The sequence below is a fragment of the Ammospiza nelsoni genome, chromosome 18 (genome assembly GCF_027579445.1).
Source record: "Ammospiza nelsoni isolate bAmmNel1 chromosome 18, bAmmNel1.pri, whole genome shotgun sequence".
Classification (NCBI taxonomy): domain Eukaryota; kingdom Metazoa; phylum Chordata; class Aves; order Passeriformes; family Passerellidae; genus Ammospiza; species Ammospiza nelsoni.
The window spans coordinates 11,486,450-11,509,690 of record NC_080650.1 but is presented as its reverse complement, the minus strand read 5'-3'; the positions used below and the strand labels follow the sequence as shown (position 1 = coordinate 11,509,690).

Below are 23,241 nucleotides of genomic sequence, written 5' to 3'. Positions count from 1 at the left end.
TTGGAGAGACTGAAGTTGAATTCTCCACAGCATTTGTTGAAAGTAATAGGCAAAATCCACTTGTCTCATTGGTACTGAGTGATCAGCCCTGCTATGAGTTTAAAGGGAAGATCTTTCCCAGAAACAGCAGGATGATGATTCTTTAGTGTGATACTGTAATTTGTCAAAAATGAAACATTAAAGTAATGTAGGGATTGAGAAACTCACAAAATCAGCAATGTTTTGCAATGGAGTGAAGAGTCACATTAGAGCTGAGGAGGCTTGTTTGCTCATGCCAACTTTTTCTTGAACTATTTTCAGTTCTCATAAGGTTGTAACCACAAAAAAAGACATTTTAGCCTATCAAATCCATTTACTGAGATATGACATGTGGAATAGTATTGCTTATAGACAAAATTTAGTGGGACAAGTTCAAAATCTGCTCTGAAGCACATGTGTAAATCTGCCCAGGTAAATTCCCCTTCTCCCAAATCTAGCAGGGAAAGGACCACAGGTAACATCTTTTAGAAAGACAGCAGGCAGATGTGGAGCCCTATCTTTAACTTCTAGAATATAAGGAGAACTCTATAATTAAGAGGCTGTTTGGGCAGCAATTCCTGCTGCTCATCACTGCTCTGTGAGGGATCTGGTCTGTCCCAGCGAGGTGCTATGCACAGGTTGGACCCCAGAGCTCTTGGTCCTCTGGGCACCAATGTTTGCAATGTGTTGCTTTATTCCAGTTGCTCTCTTGTGCTCATTTGCAAAGGATGCATGCTGTGGACACTGGCAAGATGTACATATGGAAAGAAAGTCACTAAGATGATGATGATGATTATTATTATTATTATTATTACCTATTATAATAATATAAGGTAAACTAATAGCATAGATGAAGGTTCTAGCTTTGTACTGTTGAAGGTTCTAGTTCTACAAACCTTCTACTGTTGAGGGTTTGTACACTGTGTTCAGCTTTTACTTCTATGAGTAGTTTTAGAGGAACAAAACACCCCGAGTTTGCAGTGTAGGGCTGAGGTAATTTCCCCAGTGATTCACACTGTTGTTAGGTAATTTGTGCGCCAGGAATGGGAAGGCAGAGAGGCTGTGAGAAGCAGGAGTAGTGGGCAGAGTGAACAAATTCAGGAGTGAATGTGTTAAACGTTTTCATCAGAAACACACACAAAAAAAGGGCGGATTGTGGATCCGCAAGAAAAGTTTATAAAAAAGAGTAGGAAAGACAGAACACAGTTCGCTTTAATGTTCGGAAGGCTGTGATCGCTGTGGGCACAGCCCACTGCCGCGGGACCTCCGTCACAGCCCGCGATAAATCCACTTCCCCCGAGCGGGGCAGGCGCCTCCTCGCCGGGACCGAGACCCGCGGCTGCTCTGGGGCAGGACAGCCATGTCCACGGGCAAGATCTGCTGCCTGGTGCTGCTGGCCCTGGCCGTGCTGGCGGGGGCCGTGACGCTCGTGGTCATCCTGAGCCAGCCCCGGTGCGCTGCCCAGCAGTACCGGCACGGCGCCGTGGCTGCCGACACCGAGACATGCTCCCTCATCGGCCGGTAGGTGCACGGAGCTCGGTGTGGGGCTCCCTCATGGGCCGGTAGGTGCACGGAGCTCGGTGTGGGGCTCCCTCATCGGCCGGTAGGTGCACGGAGCTCCGAGGCGTGGGCTCCCTCATGGGCCGGTAGACGCACGGAGCTCCGAGGCGTGGGCTCCCTCATGGGCCGGTAGACGCACGGAGCTCCGAGGCATGGGCTCCCTCATGGGCCGGTAGGTGCGCGGAGCTCCGAGGCGTGGGGCTCCCTCATGGGCCGGTAGGCGCACGGAGCTCGGTGTGGGGCTCCCTCATGGGCCGGTAGGCGCACGGAGCTCGGTGTGGGGCTCCCTCATGGGCCGATAGGGGCACGGAGCTCGGTGTGGAGCTCCCTCATGGGCCGATAGGGGCACGGAGCTCGGTGTGGGGCTCCCTCATGGGCCGGTAGGTGCACGGAGCTCGGAGCTCGGTGTGGGGCTCCCTCATGGGCCGGTAGGCGCACGGAGCTCCGAGGCGGGGGCTCCCTCATGGGCCGGTAGGCGCACGGAGCTCCGAGGCGGGGGCTCCCTCATGGGCCGGTAGGCGCACGGAGCTCCGAGGCGGGGGCTCACGGACGGGACCCGCACTCAGACAGGTCCCGCTCCGGTGCCGCTCCAGCCGGGAGAGCAGACGGCGCCTCTGCCTCCGCGGATGATGTTCACTGTCATTGCAGTGTTCCAAAAATCTGCAAACCCTTGGCCTTTTGGAAGGTATAAATATTTGTAGTATGCAAGTATAATGCTGGTTTTAAGTGGAGAAGGGAGAAATTTACTTTTCGTGGCGTGGTAGATCTGTCGGATAAAGGACTTAGAGGAGCTTGCAGAGAGATGCAGCCAGGCTTCAACAGAGATGGGGAAGGGAAGGCAGGGACAAAAGGTATCCCTTCCTTTTGGGGGTCTGTTTCTGGACTGAAGCCTGCAGTAAGTGTGTCTGCTATGAAGAAAAAAGCAAAGAGCAGATTTAGATTTAGCAGATTTTCTACAGTCAAGACAGTAGAAGTATAAAAGACATATTTACACCACTTGGAAAGAAAGATGTAAGCTAAAAAATTTCTCAAGATGTCCATGTTGTACACCTTCAGTTTGTGTAAAACTTGTCTCTCAAGCATTTTGACTTCCATGTGATTATTTTACTATTGTTTCAATTACTAAATATCCATGAAAGCAGAAGGATGGAAGTTTACATGTGATGCTGGATGCTCCATGATGGATGCTGTGTGCTTTGCCTCATGGCTGGGGGACTGAAATGAGACATGGTGCCATCATATCACACTTTGCCATGTCTCACCTTTGATTCTGGCAGTGATGTACAGCATTTGTGAGCAGCTGGAGAAAATATACAGTGGCTGCACATCTGTCAAGCAGTGAGATGGGGTTTTTATGTGAAGCCACATGTTCTTCAGAAAGCAGAAGTACTTTTAAAATCACTATTAATGGAAAAAGAGGAAAAGACATAATTGGATTGCCCAAAGAATCTGCTGGGGAAAACCATTGCATTTGTTTTTGCAGCTTTTGTAAGCTTTAACTTGATGTAGTTTGTAATCAGCTGGAAGACGTTGAAGTGAGAGGCACGGAAATCTGCGGCCGGTGAAGAACTGAGCAGCTTTGTCTCGTTGGCTGCTGCTGCTGGGCTCTCCCTGGCTTCCTTCCCTTCTCTCAGCAAGGAGCTCCCCAGGCTTCCCCAGCCTCCACCACAGCTGCAGCTCCAGCCTTGCTGACAGGTCTGTGCTGTCCCTCCACTCCGATGGACCAACTTGAATTTCCTACAAACAGTCTGCCAATGATCCCCACAAAATCCTGCCCTTGCTCCACCTTCCCAGCTCATTTTCCCTTCCTTTTGCATCTGCACATCAGGTCCTGCTCTCTCCTCCAGCCCTGCCGAGCTTCTGGGATGTTCCCAGCCACGGCTGCTCTCCTCCTGTGCCGGGGCTCTGCCCTGCTCACCCTGTGCCTGGTCAGCCCTATTCCCCTGCTGCTGCATGAGTGCTGCTGCTCTTCCTGGTATCCTTTGCCTCCAGCCATTCTTGGAAATCTTTGTGCTCATTTCATGCTGTCCTTAGACTCAGAATGAGACAAACTCCTGTGTTCTCCCAGCTTCTTCTGTGCATGTCCTTGTAAAAAAATCATAATAAAAGTAAAATTGTTCATAAAAATGTTCCTCTGCAAGAGAGCTTGGGACCAGAAGATTTATATTATATTTGCCATTTTCCTTGTAGTCATATTTCTTTCTCCATCCCACTGGCCCACAGTGGTGGCTTCGTTTTTCTCTCTAGGAAGCTCACTGTGTGCTCTGCACTGCTCTGCATGTGATCCTGTTCATTTTCTCCCAGACATTTCTGTGCTGTTACACCTGTATGTCACTTTTTAAGCTGTCAGCTCTTAGCACATGATGCTCTTTAGTGCTCTCAGCACTATATTAGTTCTCAGAGCAAACTGCCAGGTGGGAAAATGATGTTCTTTCACTGGTGAGAATCCCTCAGCACAGGGGCTCTGGCAGGGCTCAGCCTCTCAGAGCCATCAGCTCTGCTCTGTGACCTCCTGTGTGACTCTGCAGGGTGACTCAGGCTCCCTGATGGGAGCACCATGAGATGATAAAAACACAGCTCCTTCCTGCCTCATCTTTGCTGAATAAGATTTTAGGAATTTTGTCACAGCAAGAGCAATAAAATCCAATTTCTGAGAGCAGTCCTGGCCATTAGGCCCTGCTGTCCCCACCTGTGAACTGGCAGTTCATGTGACACTTCAGCAACAAGGTGAGAGCAGGGCAAAGCCAACAAAGCCAAGCAGCCCTAGATGCCAGTCCCCAGATACCCTACAGAGCTGGTTTGTCCCTGCTCTTCCTCACTGACCTTGCAGTCCCTCTCTCCTGCTGTGACCCCACAGCCTCCCCTTTCATCCTGCAAATCCCCCAAAGCTCACAGGAATCCGTGTGGGGGATGCTCACAGAACTGGTCTGGTGCCTAAAGCCTTGGAATCTAAAAGCAGCCCCTAATCTCTGACTTACTCACAGATTTTTTTTCTTTAATTAAAAAATCTTGTTTATTTTCAAGATAAACTCAAACAACATGCTCTGTGAGTTGTCAGGAATGAAATGACATGATACTCTGTTGGTTTGAGATTCTTTTCCATTTGGGAGTCTTTGTGTGTTCCTAATAGAATTGTCAGTTGAACTCACTGAGAATAACTGAACTAAGTCTCTTGCTCGAGGAGGAATCTTGTATTTCAATGAGTGGGATAGTGGGCTGGGGAAAACTCCTCAGGGCTCATGTGTTTTCCAGCTCTGGAGATTGTGTTCAGGCACTCTGGATTTCTGAAATCTTTATGGAACTCTTTGGGTCCCTGCAGAAAGTGAGCAGTCTCAGTGAGCCTTCAGCCTGTCACCATCCATGTTGGCAGCTCCTGAGCTAAACTTTCCCTTAGCCATCAGTGCCCAGCTCTCAGTGCTCAGCAAGGTTGGGTTTCTTGCTCTGTTTGTTCTGCTGGAAATTGGGGGCTGAAATCAGCCTTGTACAGCTGCCTGGTCCAGAGACTAAAACCCTGCCCTGGGAGAAAACTTGTCCCTGAATGAAGTGAAATGCTTTGCTGAAGAGGCACGGGAGGCTAAAAGGAGAACCAGAGCAGTTTTTACCCAAGGATTTGGATTTGGTACCACAGCCCACCTCACTAATTTCTCCTCATGTCAAGAGCCCTGAGGAGACAGTAAGAGGAACTCAAACCTCACCTCCAGCTCTCAACTCTTGTTCCCTCCTGGAAGAGGCTCTTTTCATCAAGCATGCAAAAAAATCTCTACATTCCCTACCAGTGTGTGCTGTTTGAGCTCTGCCATCCACTGCTCTGCATTCCTTTGTTTCCCAAATTAGCAGAAGCAAGAGCCAGCATAAGGTCAGGGACACATTTAGGACAAATGTTCATTCCCAGTGATGGGATTCACTGCAGAAGGAGAGCTGACCTAGCCTGGCCCAGCAGCCATCTCTGATCCCACTCCTCCAGTGCAGCCTCACACAAACCCTGGGAACCAGCCTTTGAAATCAGCACCCCGGGGGGACAGGGTGTGGGGAGGCTGAGAATGGTGAGACTTGCACAGTCAGAAAACGTCTGCAGCCCTGAGAAACTCAGCTCTAACCAGAGAATCTGATGCAAAAAAATCCTTTTCAGTGATGGCCCAGCAGATTTCTGAAGAATGTTTGCATCCCAAAGGATTTGGTTTCCCTTCTTGTGCATTTTAAATTTGGTAACTGGCGTTTTTTCACAGAAGCAGTTATTGCTTTTGCTCTTCATAAATCCTATGGAGGCAGCTGCTGTGTAATGGGTGGTGTCCCAGTCCCCAGCCTTCTTTAGCAGAAAAAACGCCATCGTTTAATTAATTATTAAATTTAATACATTAGCATTTCCAGTGTGTTTAAAGGGGCTTCAGGGCTCCCTCTAGCCTAGGGCAGAGCAGAGGTCTGGTCTGCAGTCCAGCACAGCCCATCTTTGCTGTGAGCAAAGTGCCACCATTCACCCTTTCCAGGGAAGGTGAGTCCCTGTTTGCTGCTACTGGAATGGGATTTGGTTGTTAACACCCTCTTCTGCTCCTTCTCATAAGGAAACTCCATTAATGACTAAACCCCAATGCTAATTGTCAGGAAGGATATGGGACAAAACATTGTTTATCAGATCTTGTCAGCTGCAGCACTCTGGGGTATCTCTAGGGAGACCTGGTGAGGTGCCACAACTTGATGAAGGGCTTTGCATTATAACTGAGCTCGTTGCAACAGAGATCCATCTGAAGGGAGCCAAGTAATGGGACATAAATCCAGATGTGGTTTTGCTATATGTAATGGCCCTAAATTCCCCAGGGCAGGTCTGTGACTGGAAATGAGTGAGCCATGCACAGGGAGGTACATGTGACACGCCAAGAGCCAGCTCTGTATTTTCTGTTGAATTTCAGTCTCTGGAGAGGCTGGAGGGAAAGGCATCAAGGCTGGAGGCCAGTGTGAATGTGCTGTGAATTTGGGTGAGAATGGTGCTTTTCAGGCTTTGGAAATGTCCCTGATGTTCCATGTTAAGGTCTTAATACATTGCACTGAAATGTGCACTATACCATCTCCAAGCTTCTTTTCAAAGCTGTTTTTCCCTGCCAGAACCATGCCCCTCCCTGTCAGAACCAGATCCATGCCTTTCCCTCTCAGAACCATGCATTTCCCAGCCAGAACTATGCATTTCCCTGTCAGATCCATGCCTTTCCCTGTCACCAGGCTTTGTACATGTGTTCCCTCACAGGCCACTCTCCAGGGGCTCTGGGGAACACTGTCTCGGCTCAGTGCAGCAGTCCTTCTTCCCTCTTTTTCCTTAAATTTTCTAATTTTTTCCATCTTTCTAACACTTCTGGCTCTTCTGCAGAGGTGACTGAGTTTTTTAGGAAGCCCTTGTGTCAGCAATTGTTGAAGACTGCAATGCAAGATGTTTTCCATTACCATCTGTATGGCAGATTATCTTTGTCAAGTGGGCAGTTTGCCTTATCTCTCTCTTTGAGTGATCACATTCACACCTCCCTCATGAGGGGACATTGCTGATAACAGCTATTGAGTGTCACTGCATGGCTGGTAAGAACTACAGCATCCCATTGGGAGATGTGAGCCCAGAGGGAGGAGCCAAGTATTCCTACCCAGATATAATCCAGAGGTTCTGAGACACCAGCACGGCTTCTGCACTGGATTCCCCAGAGGAACAGCAGCTGCCTCTTCTCCCACTGGATCTTCAGAGGAAGAATACATCCTTCTCTACAGATCCCCCTGCTCCAACAGAACCACCCCTGACACTGCAGGAGGGCTGAGCCACAATTCCAATGGCACTGCCACCAACACCCTGACCCACAGGGTGTCAGGTTGGGTTCTGACTCTGTCACTGTTGTTCTACTATACTGCATTGTTTATTTTATCCTTTGATTTTTTTTCCCTTTCACTATTAAAGAACTGTTATTTCCTGCTCCCATATTTTTGCCTGAGTGCCCCCATAATTTAAAATTTATAGCAATTCAGAGGGGTGGGGAGGATTTACATTCTCCATTTCAGGGGAGGCTCCTGCCTTCCTTAGCAGACTCCTGTCTTTCCAAACAAAGACAGCCATTAACAGCTTGGGTTCAGAAAAGCACCTCCCAGGGACATTGGTGTGGTGAGTCCATCCCCTGCTGCAAGGGCTGGATGGGTGACCCTGAGCCTCAGTCTCCATGGTCAGATGTTTTTTTACAGCCATGTAAACTCCCATCCTTCTGCTTTCATGGACATAGGCATTTAATCATTGAAAGAACAGTAAAATAATCACATGGGAGTCAAAATGTTTGAGAGACAGGTTTTACACAAACTGAAGGTGTACAACCTGAACATCCTGAGAACTTTTTTAACCTACATCTTTCTTTCCAAGTGGTGCAAATATGTCTTTTATACTTATACTGTCTTGACTGAATTTCAATTAAATCTGCTCTTTGCTTTTTTTACAGCCAGGGAGCTCCCAGGAGGCCAAAAGCCGTGCCGAAAGAGACAGCTTGATATTCCCTACTATTTCTTTTCTTCCCACTCGTCCACATGTCATTTCCTTGCAGGCATGGTTCTGAGGCACTTGGGGAAACAAAGGAAAGCCACATCAGCCTGCCTGCTGGCAGCATCCTGTTCCTGAGCCAGCAGGTCACAGCTATTCCGTGGATGGAAAATAAACATCAGCCTCTGTGTGTGCTGTGTTCCCATGCAAACCCTGGGATCAGCTGCACTGCAGCCACTGAACTGCTCCAGTCTCCCCTCTGGCTTTGCCTTATCTGAGCAATGACCCAGTGAAGCAGTCAGGAGCCTTCCTAGCAAACCCCAGTGCTGGCTGTGCAGGAAATGCCACCCCATTTCCACTGCAAGGAAATGATGGCTTTCAGATGTTCTTGAGGGAAGCATTTGTTGAGACAGTTTCTGTAACAGAACCACCTCATTGCTGTCAGCAGCAAGAGGCTGCCTTAATGTGTGCCTTGGTAGAAGCAGTTGAGGGTTCGTTTCCTGTTTGGTTGGTTTTTTTTTTTTTTTGGTTGGTTGGTTTTTTGGGGATTTTTCAGCTTTTTTTTTTTTTGTTTCTTTGTTGGTTTTATCTTTGGAAATACAGGGAGCAGGCTGGGCCATTTTTGTGCTAATAAGCCCAGAAGTCACATTGTGGGAACAATGAAAAGCTAATTGACAGGAGTTTTCTCAGGAGTTTGCTTCACATGGCCCCAGTGTTCCCACTTCAGTGCTCCTGTCCAGTTGACCAGCATGTGCCTTTATGAGGAATGGCATTTGGGAAGCTAGAGATCAGTTGGTTGGTTCCTAGTATGTGGGAAGCCCATTTCTGTGCTCAGAGCATCCTTCTCCATGTCTTGCTGTCCCTTTCAGCCCACAGCATTTGTGAGCAGCTGCAGTTCTCTCTCTCCCATAACTCTTTCCCCAGAGCAAGTCCAGCCTGCCAGAAGGTCTGGCCCTGGCTGCTCTTTCCTCCTGTAGACCCTCCTTTCTTTCCCTCTAATTGTTCTTTTTATCCAGCTGAGGAAGGTGCCCCTCACGCCCCACACTGCATTTCTCCAGCTGCTCTCCTCAGCTTGCAGGGGTCCCAAGGAGGCATTTCCATGTGGTTCCTCCATCCTGACATTCCTGGATTTTAACAGTGTCTTTTTTCTTCCCTTCCCACCACAGGGACATCCTGAAAAGTGGAGGCTCAGCTGTGGATGCTGCCATTGCAGGCTTGATCTGCACTTCAGTGATGAACCCCCAGAGCTCAGGCCTGGGTGGTGGGGTCGTTTTTACCATCTATAATGCCAGCACAGGTATGGCCTCTCCATGGTGCCCTGTCCCTCTGCAGATACACAAATCAGAATCCTGCCTGCTCTCTCAGAGCAATATTTTGAATATAAAAGCTACATCACAAAGCACACTTGTGCTCTTAATCCAAAGCATCCAGCACAGGGAGCTCTGATTGTCATTTCACAGCAAGAAATGTGTGTGTGGAGGAAAGAGCTTTGATAGAAAATGAGCTGAGTTTGCCCCTCCTTGCCCCTCCAAGGCAATCCCAAAGTCACACAATCCCTGCAGGCAGGTGTGAGTGGCTGAGAGAAGCAGGCAGGCAGGGGTTTGTGCTGGCTGTGTTGGGCTGGCAGTGCCAGCTGAGCCCCTGGGATGGCACCTGAGGGGTTTGTGCTGCCCCAGCAGCTCTGGCAGTGCCTGCTGGCCCTGGGGCTGTCTCACCAGAGCTGCTGTGACTCCCCATGCAGTGCTGACACCTCCTGTCCCAGGAGATGCATCTCCACTTCAGAAATCTAAACCTGGCAAGGTTCAGTGTCTGCTGGGGAGCCTTTCTGTGCTTGGCTTAAACTCCACTGTTGTTTGGTTGCTTTTATGTCTTCAACGTGGGAGTTTTTAAGTCTTGGCTTCCAAAAACCCCCAGAGCTTATATATCTAATAGTAATATCAACAATAAGCACTGTAACAATATAATCATTTTAAAATCCCTGCCAAGTAGTTTCATCGAGTCACAAATCTGGCATTGTTTGGGTGTATCTTATGCAAGAGCCTAATTTGGCAGACCACCTATGTTTTTTTTCTTTTTTTCCTTTTGGCAGACCACCTATATTTTTTTTCTTTTTCCTTTTTGGCAGACCACCTATATTTTTCTCCTTTTTTCCTTTTGGCAGAGCCATGGAACTTTGTTTCCTGACAACAATCCTCCTGTGCTGCCTGAGTTATGCTGCTGCACAGAGCTGAGGCTCTGAGTGCACCAGGGAGCACTGTGGGCTCCTGCAGCACAGCTGGCTCTGGGACTGTGACAGGGACAAATACAAGGCAGAGAAGGAGTAAAGTGATAGGCTAGACCTGAAATATGAGTGCCTGCAAGTGGGGGTTTGGGTTTGTTTTTGTCCTTTCAAGCTCCCTGATACATAGAGGGCTTCAAAATATGGCTTCAGATATGAGACTTGCCTCATCATCATTTGGTAAATGGCCCTCCCAGGAGCATGAGGCTCACATTATGCCTCTGACATGTCTTATCTGTAGAAGAAGTGCAGGAGGCAGCATATCCCAGCCCATATCCCAGCCATGATCCCCGGGGGGAGCCTTCACTGCCTGGAGACAAGCCCTGGCCTTATCCCTGTACTTTCAGTACCTTTGGTGGGCACTGCTTGGTTTGCTCTAAATAAAAGCACAGGAGTGAAGGACAAGTTGTGCTGACAGCTGACTCCGCAGGTGCACTTGGCACACCTGGCAAAAGGCTCCAGAGCAGCTCAACTCTGGACCAGCAGCACGTGCAGTGATGATTGAATGGTGATGTTCACCTGCTGCAGGAGGACAACATGATGTATTTCCCTTCTCTTCTTTCCAGGGACAGTGGAGGTGATCAACGCCCGTGAGACAGCCCCACGAGTGTTTCCTCTCAACCTCTTGTCTGGCTGTGGTGTTGGCTTCCACATTGGTAAGGACAGAGCTCCTGTGTGCACAGAGCTCAGGGTGGGGAGCTGAGCACCTCACTGGCTTGATCTGCAGTTCTGTCTAGTTTAACACCCTCTGCCTGGACTGCTTTTTGCAAAAGTAACAAAAAAGATTAGGGCCATAAACACAAAAAGTTCCTGGCAACCTGACCAGCCAGGCAATGGGGAGCCAGCATGAGGAGAAATCACAAGGTAACTTCCCTCTCTAGGAAGTCTGCAGTTCAAGACTGGATTTCCCAAGGCTCTCATTCCCCAGAAGTTCTTACAGAGAAAAATAAGATCAATAGCTTTTGGGGAAAAAAGGAATCAATCTTGTGTGCTTGCCATGTCCACAGATGGGGGAAACATGCTGGCACAAAGGGGTTGGGTTGCTGGGCTCAGGCACTCTTGCTTTAGCAGCACATCTTGGATCTTTCCACATTTCTTGCTGTGTTCATTCTCCTTCCCTGGAATGTTGTCTTTTGGGGTGTATCCTAGATTCTGGAGATGTTCTTACCCTTGGAAGAGCCTGAAAAGGAATCAGGAGCAACTCTGGTTGGAAGGGACAGCTGCAGCTCTGCTCAGAGCAGGGTGATGTCAGGTGTTGCTCAGGCTGCCCAGGGTTAAAGAAGGAGCATGTCAGACATGTGACAGCTTGTCTTGTCTCATTTTAAAATTTCCCCAGGGATGTAGAATTTCACTGCTTTCCTTGTTCTGATGTTTGCCCAGGCCCCACCCCAATGGAGTGCCATTTCTCCAGTGCCCAGCTGTCACCTCCCTTGCTGCAGCCCCTGCCTGTTGCCTGTTATGTTTTCAGCACACCTCAGGCCTGGCTCCAGCCTCTCCACACCCCTGCTGCTCAGTAACAGAGAAATACATGAACAGGAAAAGGCAATGAACAAACCCAGCCTGCTTTTGCCTCTACCAGCTCAGACTTGGACTGGAGAGCTTTCAGAGAGGTGGGACCCCCAAACCAGGGTTGTGTGGGTGCTGTATGAGTGTGACAGTGCTGCTGTGCTCCCCAGGTCCCCGCTGGATTGGTGTCCCTGGAGAGCTCCGGGGCTATGAGGAAGCCCACAAGCGCCACGGCCGCCTGCCATGGAAAGCCCTGTTTGAGCCAACCATCAAGCTGCTTTCAGAGCCACTGGTCATTTCTCCAGTTCTGGAAAAAATTCTCAATCACTCAGCCTTCTCTGGACCAGGGAAAAGCCTGTGGTAAGAGCCATGGATGGCACTGCAGGGTGAGGGCCACTGTTCCCTCAGCTTCAGATGATTTCTCTGACATTGGAAAGTCCACAGCATGCATAACCCAGATCAGCTCCTGGGAGGAAAAAAATGTCATTGGCTTGGGCAAGAACAAGCTCATGCTGTAAAAGTGATGTGTTGGGATCTCTAGCTGGTCAGAGTGATTCCGAGAAAAGTTCCAAAGTCTCTTTTCCCAGCCCGGTGCTTGAAGAAGGAGTCAGGGCTCTTCATTTCTTGGTCTCAAGGTTGTTCATTGTTTCTTATCTATAAAAAAATTTCTCCTGCCCTGCTGAGGTCCATCCAGCAGGACAGTTCCAGGCACTCTGCCTGCCCCCAGGCTGTGTTATGTCTTTATACTAAAAACTACATGTACAATGTTTACAATTCCTTCCCAATACCTATCACCTATGTTAGACAGTGAGCTTCTACTCTAAACCAATCTGTGAGTGCCAACATCACAGCAGAAGATGGAGGCCAAGAAGAAGAAGGAGAAAGGCTGGACACACCCAGTTCCCTCCATCTTGCCCCCATACCAAAAACCCTAAAATCTACATCTCCATGTTGTGATAACTTCACTAATATTCTACTTAAACTGTTGTGGCTTGCTGATCTTTATCTAAGGTTGGTAATTTGCTCCACGGGTCATAATCAAACCCACAGGTGTTTTGGGCTCTGTGCCAGGGTCCCTGAGCCCCCTGGCAGGGGTCCTGGACAGCCAGAGGGGTGTCCTGGGTGCTGACAGTGATGGATGTTCTTGTTGAACAGCCCGCTGCTGTGTGCTGGTGGCAGATTCCTGAATCTCGGCGAGTCATTCCGGTGGCCAGCGCTGCAGCGAACGCTGCGAGCCGTGGCGGAACAGGGAGCTGCTGCGTTCTATGAGGGAGAGATTGGGAGGGCCCTGGTGGAGGACATCAGCAAGGCTGGTGAGTAACAGCTACAGGGAGTCCTGACACACATAAAAACTGGCCTTTCTCCCAGCCATTGGGTCACAGTGAGCCTGGACCAGGGGAAAGCCAACCCGTGCCATTTGTTTGTCACTTGGGGTGGTGCCTGACATGGGAAGAGGCCACCTTTCCCTAATTCCTGTAACTTAGGCCCAGAAGCAGGGCTGAGACCACCCCCTGTCTGGCCTTTGCCCACTGTGTTTGCCCCTCTGATTCCTTTAGGCTTTGTGACATGCTGGGTTTGGCAGCACATGAGGATGTGTGAGGGCAGTGCTGTGCTGGGTGGGAGGAATTTGAGCTCCTCACAAGCTTTACCAAGGCTCTGATGTAGGCAGATCTAAGTTTCTGTGCTAATGGCAGCTCCTGGGTCTCTCTCTGTTGAAGGGTCCAGTCTCTCACTGGAGGATCTTCGGGTGTACAAAGCACAGGTGTCCTCAGCTCTGAACATCACCCTGAACAACCACACCAAAGTGTTTGCTCCAGGACCACCCATGGGAGGTGCAGTGCTCATGTTCATCCTCAAGGTATTGGAAGGTAAATTCCTAATGGAAAGGGGTCAGCAACGGGTTTTCAGAGAGTGTTGCTCCAGAGTGATAAAATGCAACAGGCAGAAATGGAGTTTTTGAGCCAGAATGGGTCCCAAAGCAGCAGTGTGATCATGCTATGCAGCAGGAGGATGAACTGGTTCACTTGTACAGTGGGTCAGCATCACCACAGCTGCTGCAGAGGCCAAAGGATGCAAGGCTTTCCCAAAGCTTCAAAACAAATTGAAGTCACAGTGGAAGTTGGTACTTGGTTGTTTCTGCATCTACATCCTGCTAAAGCAGAGGGGAAACTTGATAAGAACTGGGACGGGAAGAGGAGGCTCCTTTCAACCTTTGTTTTTTTTACACTTCTTGAAAAAACAATGTCTCTGGTCCATTAACAAAATTATTCCATCCTGCTCCACAGAGTATAAATTCCATAAAACATCACTGGCAACACCTGAGGAGAAGATAGAAACCTATCACTACATTGCAGAGGCCCTGAAGTTTGGCAACATGCTGAGACCCCACATGAGTGACCCAGCCTTCTCTGAAGCCCAGGTGAGCTCCATGGTGTGTGGGTACAGTGCTACAGCACTGAGCAATGCTCTGACATGCTCCTTTGTTGGGGAAGGTGAAACAGGAAAGCCTTATAAATATGATTGTCTGGCAAAAGATTTTGAGAATATAGAAACTATAAGTGAGATTGAAATGAAAGCAAGCTTTGAGATCCCTCAGTTACTGAACAACTGGAAAACAGTGGTGTGGCCAGCTGAAGGTGATCCCCTTTTGATGGAACAACACCCTCTGCTTGCAGACAGGCCCAAGGGTCAGAGCAGACCCTACAGCTTGGCAGAAGGGCCCAAAGAGGAGTTTTTAGGGTTTAAAATGTAGCACAGTATGGTGATGTAATGATTCTTACAGGCTGTATGGAAATGCTATAGGATTTGTATCTTGCACTAGATTGGTTAGTGAGAATCAGAATATTCAACACAGAAGAAGATTTATTGTATTGTAACCAGAACTTAGCCCTCTTACCCCTTTTATTCTCTTACCCTTTTACTCTCTCACCCTCCCATCCTCTCTGCCCCTCTCTTCTCTCAGCCCTGCCCCAGCTGTGTTTGGCAGCTCCCAGCAGGGCCCTGCACCCAGGCCCTTTGCAATGAACCCCAAGTTCCTGACCTGGCCTCAGAGATCTCTCGTTTCTGTCCATCCCGACCATCCCACCCCCTGACACTCCTACACTCCTTCTGTGCAGCCTGGAAGGAATGAAAATCCTTAGAGCTGCTGCTGAAGAGCAATGCAGCTGATTTTGCCAAGGCAGGGCAGGATCAGGATCAGGATCAGGATCAGGATCAGGATCAGGATCAGGATCAGGATCAGGATCAGGCTGTTACTCTGCAGCTTCAGCTGCAGGCAGGCACTCACTTGCCTGACAAAGGCTGTGCACAGGTTGAGGTGCCCTGGTGCTGAGCTTGGTCCATTTTCTGGGATGAGAGTGGCCTGGGACTGAATGCTGCCACCCCAAGCTCTGACTTGGGGCCTGTGCTTTGGTGCCCAGCTCAGTGTCCTTGCTGTGCTGGCAGGTGCCTGTGGAGACCCTGCTGTCTGAGCAGTTTGCTGAGTCTGCCAGGCAGAGGATAGATGCTCGTGGTGACCACCAGCTGAGCCACTACAGCCTGCTGGAGCCCCTCCTCAGGGAGCAGCACAGGAGCCTGGGCACGAGCCACATCTCCGTGCTGGCTGCAGACGGCAGCGCCGTGTCGGCCACCAGCACCATCAACTACCCGTGAGTAACCGGGCCGGGGACACTCACACAGGCTGGGCACCTGGGAGGGCTCGCTGGCAAAGCAAAACCTCTGGGCTTCACTGGTTTAGGCAGCTTCTGAGCTGGGGGTGTTTTGTGGAGAGGGCCAAAAACTCCACAACTTTGTGGAAGTTGTGAAGCTGGTATGTTTATTACAGCGCTGGATGCATGTGGAGATGACTCTCCTTAAAAGACATGTGTACTTCTGGGAACTTCAGGTCCCTTTTTATCCCCCTCTGTAGCAGACTCCATAGAGCTTACTAGAGCTCCACAGAGGATTGAGACTTAACAGTAGGAGCTGCTGAGTCATGATGAGACAGCAAAATAAGCTCCTGTCTCTGACCCCCCGCCCCATAGCTCATCTCTGTAACCCCATAGGCCACTTTTGCCCTACCCCTTACTATTGGACAAGTTTGGATGCCCCTACACCCTATAAAAAGGAGCTGTTTTAGCCCATCTGACAGAAGAGCTGTCACTGGACCCTTCACAGACTCCCCAAGAAACCATCACTGTGGAACCGCCAGGACCTCTCCTTGTCCTCTCTCGCATCTGCTGCAGCCTCAGCCAAGGGCTCCCTACCTAGCAAGCAAAGAGCTGAAATCCTGGGAGAGCTGATATCACTAAAGAGCTGAAATCAATGAGCTTGCTAAGGGTAACCACAGCTGTGAGCTGACTGGGTACTCGGGCACTCTGTCTCCCAGAGGGACTGAGTTATCCAGACTATCCTGCATCGCTGAGTGATAAGGCCAAGATCAAGGTCTTATCACCCCTCTCAAATAAATATGCATACAGTTTCACAATAGGTTCATACATATTCATTTTTACAAATTTCGCGTCACATTTGCTGCTAGTTCTTCTTTATCAGAGAGAATTCCTAGGTCAGGTTGAGCTGCGCTCACAGCAGTCTCTCTGTCTCTCTCTATCACCCTCTGTCTCCCCCCCTTATCTCTGTTCTTCACTGAATCAGTTTCCCTGAGCCTAGGCTTTGCACTCAGGCTACATAGCTATGTTTTCTAACCACAGACTCAAAGATGTGTATTTCACCTAAATCAAAATGGATTTCTATTCTGGAGAATTTCTACTCTGTCTCAGGAGTGCCTTTTTCATGTGACAGCCAAGATCCATGAGCATCAGCTCCAAGGGCTGCCATAATTCAGGAGGATGCAAGAAATTGCTGAGGCTCTTGCTGAATTTCTGTGGCACCTGTAACAGGAAACTCATCTCTGTCACCAGCAGCAGCACAAATTCCTTTTGGACACCCTCACTGGGACACTTGCAGGCTGGGAGGAGACACAAGTTACTCACAGGATGCCATGTGCAGTAAATGTCATTCACAACAGGAGAACCCTGGGCACTAAAAGGCTTCATCTTTCCTCCCTGCAGGTTTGGCTCCCTTGTGTATTCCAACCAAACTGGGATCATTTTAAATAATGAACTTGCTGACTTCTGCATAGCAAACAGAAGCATTAAACCAGGTGAGCATCCTCATCCTCAGAATAAAGCACAGGGCCAGGGGATGGACACACAGGCTGTGTGCGAGTGGGCAGGTGTCACAGACATGTTTTATAAAATGTCCTTTCCTTAGGATTTTTCCTCCTGAGAAGCTGAGAGGCCTCAGGAACAAAATGTAAACAATGATTATCTGCTGCTGTGGAATGCAACAGGTGCATCTGGGATTGGTTCATGTGGTTATTTCTAATTAATGGCCAATCACAGTCCAGCTGTCTTGGGCTGTCTGAGAGTCACAAGATTATATTATCATTTCCATTTTCTTTCCTTTGCTTTCAAGCCTCCTGATGAAATCCTTTCTTCTATTCTTTTAGTATAGTTTTAATATAATATATATCATAAAATAATAAATCAACCTTCTGAAACATGGAGTCAGATCCTCATCTCTTCCCTCATCCTGGGACCCCTGTGAGCACCACCACAGGCAGGAACAACCTGTAAACTTACACTTGTAAGTTTACACTCTTTCCTTTCCTACATCTGGATGAGAGCAAGTTTATTTCAGACTAAAAGAGGATAAAGCCCTGTAGTGAGTCTGTGTCTACTCAAATATCTCCTTGTATGGAAATACAGGAGTTTTGGCTTCTAGCCAGAGAAATCAGAGGTTAAAAAAAAAAAAAAAGCTGAAGCTGATCACTGGCTGAAGGGAAGGGAAGAAGTGGAGAAACTACTGCTAAAAGAAGCCTGGTGATATTTTAGGCTCATGTCTGATTCTGAGTACAGAGCTGTGCAGGCTTGCACTGAGCTCTGTGCGCTCTGTTGGTGCAGACATGGCTCTGTGCCATCAGCTGTCCCTGCTGGGAGAGGACACCAGTGCTGCTGGGGCAGGATTTCTGCTGAGGGCTCCTCATCTGGTTGGATGAGCTGCAGCAGGTCCTGAATACTTGTAGGATGCCCTGTCCTGCATCAAGAGAAGCTTGTTTAGCTTGTGCCAAAAGGTCCCATTTTCTTGGGAGATGGGCTTTCAGTACAAGGAAAATTTTCTGGAAATCTTGAGCATCTTGAGGAAGGAGCAGCTTTTTTTTGTGTGGGAGACAAAATAAAGGCAAGGTAGAAGAACCTGTGCTCCTCCTACCCTGTTCAGAGCCACATGGAAAGAATAATATCTCTGCTTCTGCTCTAGGAGAGAAGCCTCCCTCAGCAATGGTGCCTTCCATCCTCCTCTCCAAGTCAGGGGACATGCTGGTGATTGGAGGAGCTGGGGGGAGCTGGATTATCAGTGCCACCACCATGGTAAGTGAAACCCACAGCAAGCTGCCAGGTTTTCCAGCCCTCCCAGATTTCTAACCACGGTCAGTCCCTACTCACCTCTCCTTGCATCTTGACTCCTCGGTGCTTTTGTTAATTTGCACTTTAGAAGTCACTAAAAGTTGAGACTGTAGGCCAGGGAAAGCATTCTGGGAAGTATTACATGCTCATCCTGTTCTTTTACTTCCCCCAAAAGTCACCACAAAAGGAGGACACCAGGCTGGCAGGACTGTGGGTCTGCCTCAGTGCAGCCTGGCTTGGACAGGCCAGGTTCCATGTCCAGCTGGGCAGTGTGGGATTTGTTTTATTTTGTTGCAGGCAATTATAAACAAGCTGTGGTTTGGTTATGACTTGGAACACGCCATTTCAGCTCCTGTCATGCACACCCAGGGGGACAGTGTCCTGTTTGAGGACTCTTTCAGCCAGGTGAGTGGCCTTGGTGGGGAGCAGATTGCTTTGTAACTCTCCTGGGTAATCTTTATCTTGCCTCTGGCTCACCTCCTTCTTGTTTAAACCTCAATTCCTCAGCCAGGCTCCACACACACATCCTCCTGTTTCACACCTGGCAATGTTGAGATCCCAGGCCCCTGCCCCACTCACTCCATTTCCTCTTCTCTCCCCCCACAGGAGGTTAAGACTGGCCTGCTGGGAAGAGGACATAAAGAGAAGCAAGATAAACTTGCAATGAATGTTGTACAGGGAATTTCCAAGGAAGGAAAGTGCATCTCTGCTTACTCTGATAAAAGGAAGCTGGGGAAGTCTGCTGGGTATTAGTGTGAAATGGCATCACCATCCACAAAGCCACAGGAGATCCAGAACATGCTTTGCTTGGATTTGCCACTAATTCCCATCAGGATGTCTCCTGGAGCATGGGCACAGCCTGGGATTGCCTGCAGGTCACCCCAGGCAATACAAGGAGAGGTCAGCCAGCCTTGTTTAGAGCTACACCTTTCATTATGTGATGCACATAGAACACATTTCTTGAGCACATCAGTTACTCAGGAGGAGAGAATACAAAGTGTGAAAGGAAAACTGGTCCAAACCCCACTGAGATCACTGTGAAACGGCCCAGCTGCGTCTTCCATTCCTGATGGAATCTCAGTTTCTTTCAGGCTGTTCCACAATAAGCCTATTGCTGGGGCTCAGCAATGTGAAATACAGAAGTATTTTAGCCACGAACAAGGAGCATCTGTAGGGTCAGGATTTTAAAATCTGAAGCATTCAGGCTTAGAGCATGGATTTGGAGAGGGAAGAGATCAAAATTCCACACTCTCCCTCTGTTTTCCCATCCAAAGAAGCCCAGCTTTCCCCAAGTGGCAGATGAAATCACACCATGGCACAAGCGCTGCCCTGCCTGCTGCTCTCTGCCCTGGGGTGCAAAGCTCCCCCAAGCACAAGCTCAGGGGAACTGCACCAACACCTCCTCCAGCCTGCACACTCTGAGACAGCCTCCCATGGGGGCATGTGTGATTTCCCTGCTCCTGGGACCAACAGCTTCAGCTGAGCTCCCCGGAGGTGCCTCTCCCTGTGGTGAGATGGGTCTGTGCCAGCTCCCCCTCCTCAACACTGGTACATCAGCTTAGGGAAGGCAGGTCAGGAGGGCAGTGGAAATGCTGCTTTTGGAAGCTTTAGAACTTCCTCCAAATTGCAAAGTGTACATGATCAGGAGATGTCATTTGCAGCCCTGAGCCCAGCCTGGCCCTGAGCTCAGCCTTCTCACCAGGACTGCTGAGAAGTGATGCAGCATTATCAGGCATTAGCAGAATTCTCCCATATCCTCCATGCTCCAAATCCCTGTTTACCACAGCCTGTTGTCTCTAGTGTTCCCTTCAGACCACACAGAGGGCATTGTAGGACTCTAAGAACTATCACAGAAAAGGAAAACTTTTGGAGAAGACCTGAACACAAAAGGTCCTGGATTTTGCACTTGGATGCAAAAGGTCTTTTGCAGTTAATCCATAGCCTTGCCCTGCTCAAAATTGCCAAGAGAATCAAACATTCGTGAAAATAAAGCCTAAAACTCAGAAAACCCCCAAAGTTCTTCAAATATACAAGGTCAAATTCCCAGAATCCTCCAAAATTCGATTTTCTGAAAGCTCCTGAGCCTGATTGCCCTATGGGCACAGTGCTGTGAAACTGTGAAACCAGAGCCAGGCACCAGCAGAGCCTCCCCCTCACACACAGAGCCCATGGGACTCCCTGGTCTCCAACAAATAGAATCCCTCTGTAAACATAAAACAAGCACACACCATTAAAAAACACAAATTAAAACAAGACCAGCCAGATTTTACACCAGTGTTTTTACCCTCAAAGCCTGTCCAAAAAAGCCATCCATTTACTGAAATCCCAGCCTTCACTTGCATTTTAGTGATGGTGGGAGTGAGGCTGCCCAGAGCCAGACGTGTGTTTTCCTTCACAAGTTGTACCCCAAGGACTGCAGCACTGCCCTGCTGCAGCAGGGGATGATTGATGAGTTACCAGGTCCTGACCACAAGCTGGAAATCGAGTTACTCATGGACAGAGCCAGCTCCATGCACTGCCCTGCTCCCTCCTTGGCCAAGTGGAATTCATCTTAAATCCCCCAGCTCAGGAAGGGCTGCTGGAGGGTTCTCCATTAGAATGGTTTCTCCATCAGAGCTGCTCACTCATTGTGGAAGTGGCCTGGCAGCCTGAGAGGCAGCATCACAGTGCTGTGAATGGGAAAGGAAACAGCCCCAAATGCTGGGGGGCAGTTTTTATGTTCACTTTGGCTATGACCAGCAAAGAAACCAAATCTATCTAATTTGGTGAAGTTTTCTGCCTTGATGAACGCCCCTGTCCCAGCTGGCAGCTCTGGGGTGCACGGTGGTGGTGTCAGGAATAGCAGCTGACAGGGGAAGCCCTGACAGGGCCAGACACGTCTGCAGCAGCCCCAGACACAGCCCAGACAGGATGCTGGCTCTGGCGAGATCCGGGGGTATTTCCAGCTAACCCCACTGAGCTGGGAGTTTACAGGCAGCAGCTGAGAGTGGCACTGCTGGAGACAGGGACAGCACCCCCAGCTTGCCTGCTGGGCCACCTTCAGCACCCTCTGGTCCCTCTCCATCATGTTCCACTGCAGAAAACCCAAGTCACCAAGTAACAAAGTCTTCCTTTACCTTTGCTTCTGACACAGCTTAGGGTGAAGCACCCTGCAGCACTCCAGCCTGTCACCTTTCCAGTGCAGCAATATCACAGCTTCTTCCCACCACAAAGACATGGAAATATTATCTTTAGTCCAGCACTCACTGCAGTTTAACTGCTTTGCTATTAACTTTGCAAGTGAGCCACTGAAGCAGTTTAAAAACCCGTGACAGATGTAATTTGCAAGACAGAAGGGAATAGGAGTGCAGATGTCTCAGCACAGCAGAGACTTCCAGAATACCTGGTGAAGCTGAGACTGTACCTGCTCTGGCACCTCTGCTCTTACCCTGCCACCTCCTCACTGCTGCTGAAATCTGTGTGGATCGAGAGCCTCTCAGTTTGGTCTCTCCACATTCCTGCTCCTCCCAACAAAAGAGCATTATTTTTGTACTGAAAGCAACATACATGGACTTTTAAAGCATCATTGTACAGAGGCTGCTCTATTTTCTAATGAAGTCTTTGAGTTATATTTTAATAAAGTGTTTTTAAACCTGTTTGGGATTTTCTCCTCTAAACCTGTTGCCTACCCCATCACACAAGCACAGGAGGACTCCATGCAGGTGTTTCTCCAGTTATGGAGAAACACCTCAGATGCTGCTGGAGAAGCTGAGGGATGGTGCAGCTTGTGCCACTTGTCTCTCACAGCTGAGTTTTGTTCCCTGGCAGAGGCTGGGTGGGTGCCAAAAGAAACTTGTACTAATGTCAGACTGAAGAACAGGGGCAAGAGGTGAACCCTCCAGCTCACGATCTGAATTGCCTTTTAATGGCACAGCTTCCTTTCACATCAGCTGGAATCAGCCATGAATGTGTCCTGTTGCAGGCAGCCCTCACCAACACTCTGTGTGCCCCCAGGAGCAGAGTCAGCATTCAAGAGGTGGGACATGGAATGATGAGGGACCTCAGGGACCATCTTGTTCTGCCCCTGTCATGGGCAGGCATGTCACTCACCAAACCCTGTCACTCACCAAACCCAGTTGCTCCAAGCGCCATCCAACCTGTCCTTGAGCATTTCCAGGCAGGCACAGCCAGGGTTTCTCCGGATAAACCTCTGCCAGGGCCTCACTGCTGTCATAATCAAGAATATAATCTTAATATGTACCCTAAATGTACTCTCTTTCAGTTTAAAGGCATTCCCTCTTGTCCTAGCCTGAAGATTTTCCCTGCATCCCATAAGCTGAGCAGTTTGGAGGTGCAGTTGGAGTTTTACAGCAGGAACCACTGCCTGACATCTGGCTGCTGATGCACAGGGTGAGTAGTGGGATGTGGTCTCCAAGCAGGTGGCAGAAGTGCCTGCTCTGTGTACAGATATGTCCAAATGAGATGCAGATAGCTACAGCTTGCACAAGTATCCACAGCTTTTTAAAAACATAGGGAGTGAGTGCAAGCTGTGGCTCAGTTTAACAAATCCTTCCTCTGCAGCTGTAGCCCAGTTTAATAATTCCTTCTTCTTCCTTCCTTTGCTTTTCCTACTGCTAAAAAACAACCAAACAAAGCAACTTCTGCAGAGTCAAGAATTCAAATGCATTTTGTAAGAACAGTTGTAACTAGGAGTGTTTTAAGCTTTCCACAGGGGAAGCTTTTAAACACAGGTTATGAATAATAGGGGAATTTTCTGACTAGCAAGAGGAAATTCAGGAACATAAGAACAAGTGCTGCACCACAAACTGTTAGATGCAGCCCAGCAGCAGCCACTCAGACCTGTACCAGAAATCAGGATTGTCATCAGGTACTTCCCAGAAATCAGTTCCCTTCCTATTTTAGACTAACTGTAGTGAATGTAAGATTCCAATAAGCTTATTTTGCTG

At 48.9% G+C, this 23,241-nt stretch overlaps 1 protein-coding gene across 1 annotated transcript; it reads left to right on the top strand.

The window, feature by feature from the left end:
- Positions 1–1,241: 1,241 nt before the first annotated feature.
- GGT5 (gamma-glutamyltransferase 5) lies at positions 1,242–21,930 on the top strand. The gene is made up of 12 exons (XM_059485046.1): positions 1,242–1,539; positions 9,235–9,365; positions 10,913–11,002; positions 12,023–12,212; positions 13,008–13,165; positions 13,571–13,720; positions 14,138–14,271; positions 15,297–15,499; positions 16,901–16,992; positions 18,150–18,259; positions 18,593–18,700; positions 18,902–21,930. Exons 1-12 carry the CDS (start codon positions 1,379–1,381, stop codon positions 19,046–19,048), a joined length of 1,674 nt encoding a protein of 557 aa, XP_059341029.1. The 5' UTR covers positions 1,242–1,378; the 3' UTR covers positions 19,049–21,930.
- The last annotated feature ends 1,311 nt before the right edge of the window (positions 21,931–23,241 follow it).

What these genes read in the sequence shown, in the direction of transcription:
- GGT5 (XM_059485046.1), top strand. Translation starts at nt 1,379, where the DNA reads ATGTCCACGGGCAAGATCTGCTGCCTGGTGCTGCTGGCCCTGGCCGTG. An exon ending in CATCTATAATGCCAGCACAG is followed by an intron (nt 9,366 to 10,912) that starts GTATGGCCTCTC and finishes TCTTCTTTCCAG; the next exon opens with GGACAGTGGAGGTGATCAAC. An exon ending in TTATCAGTGCCACCACCATG is followed by an intron (nt 18,260 to 18,592) that starts GTAAGTGAAACC and finishes ATTTTGTTGCAG; the next exon opens with GCAATTATAAACAAGCTGTG.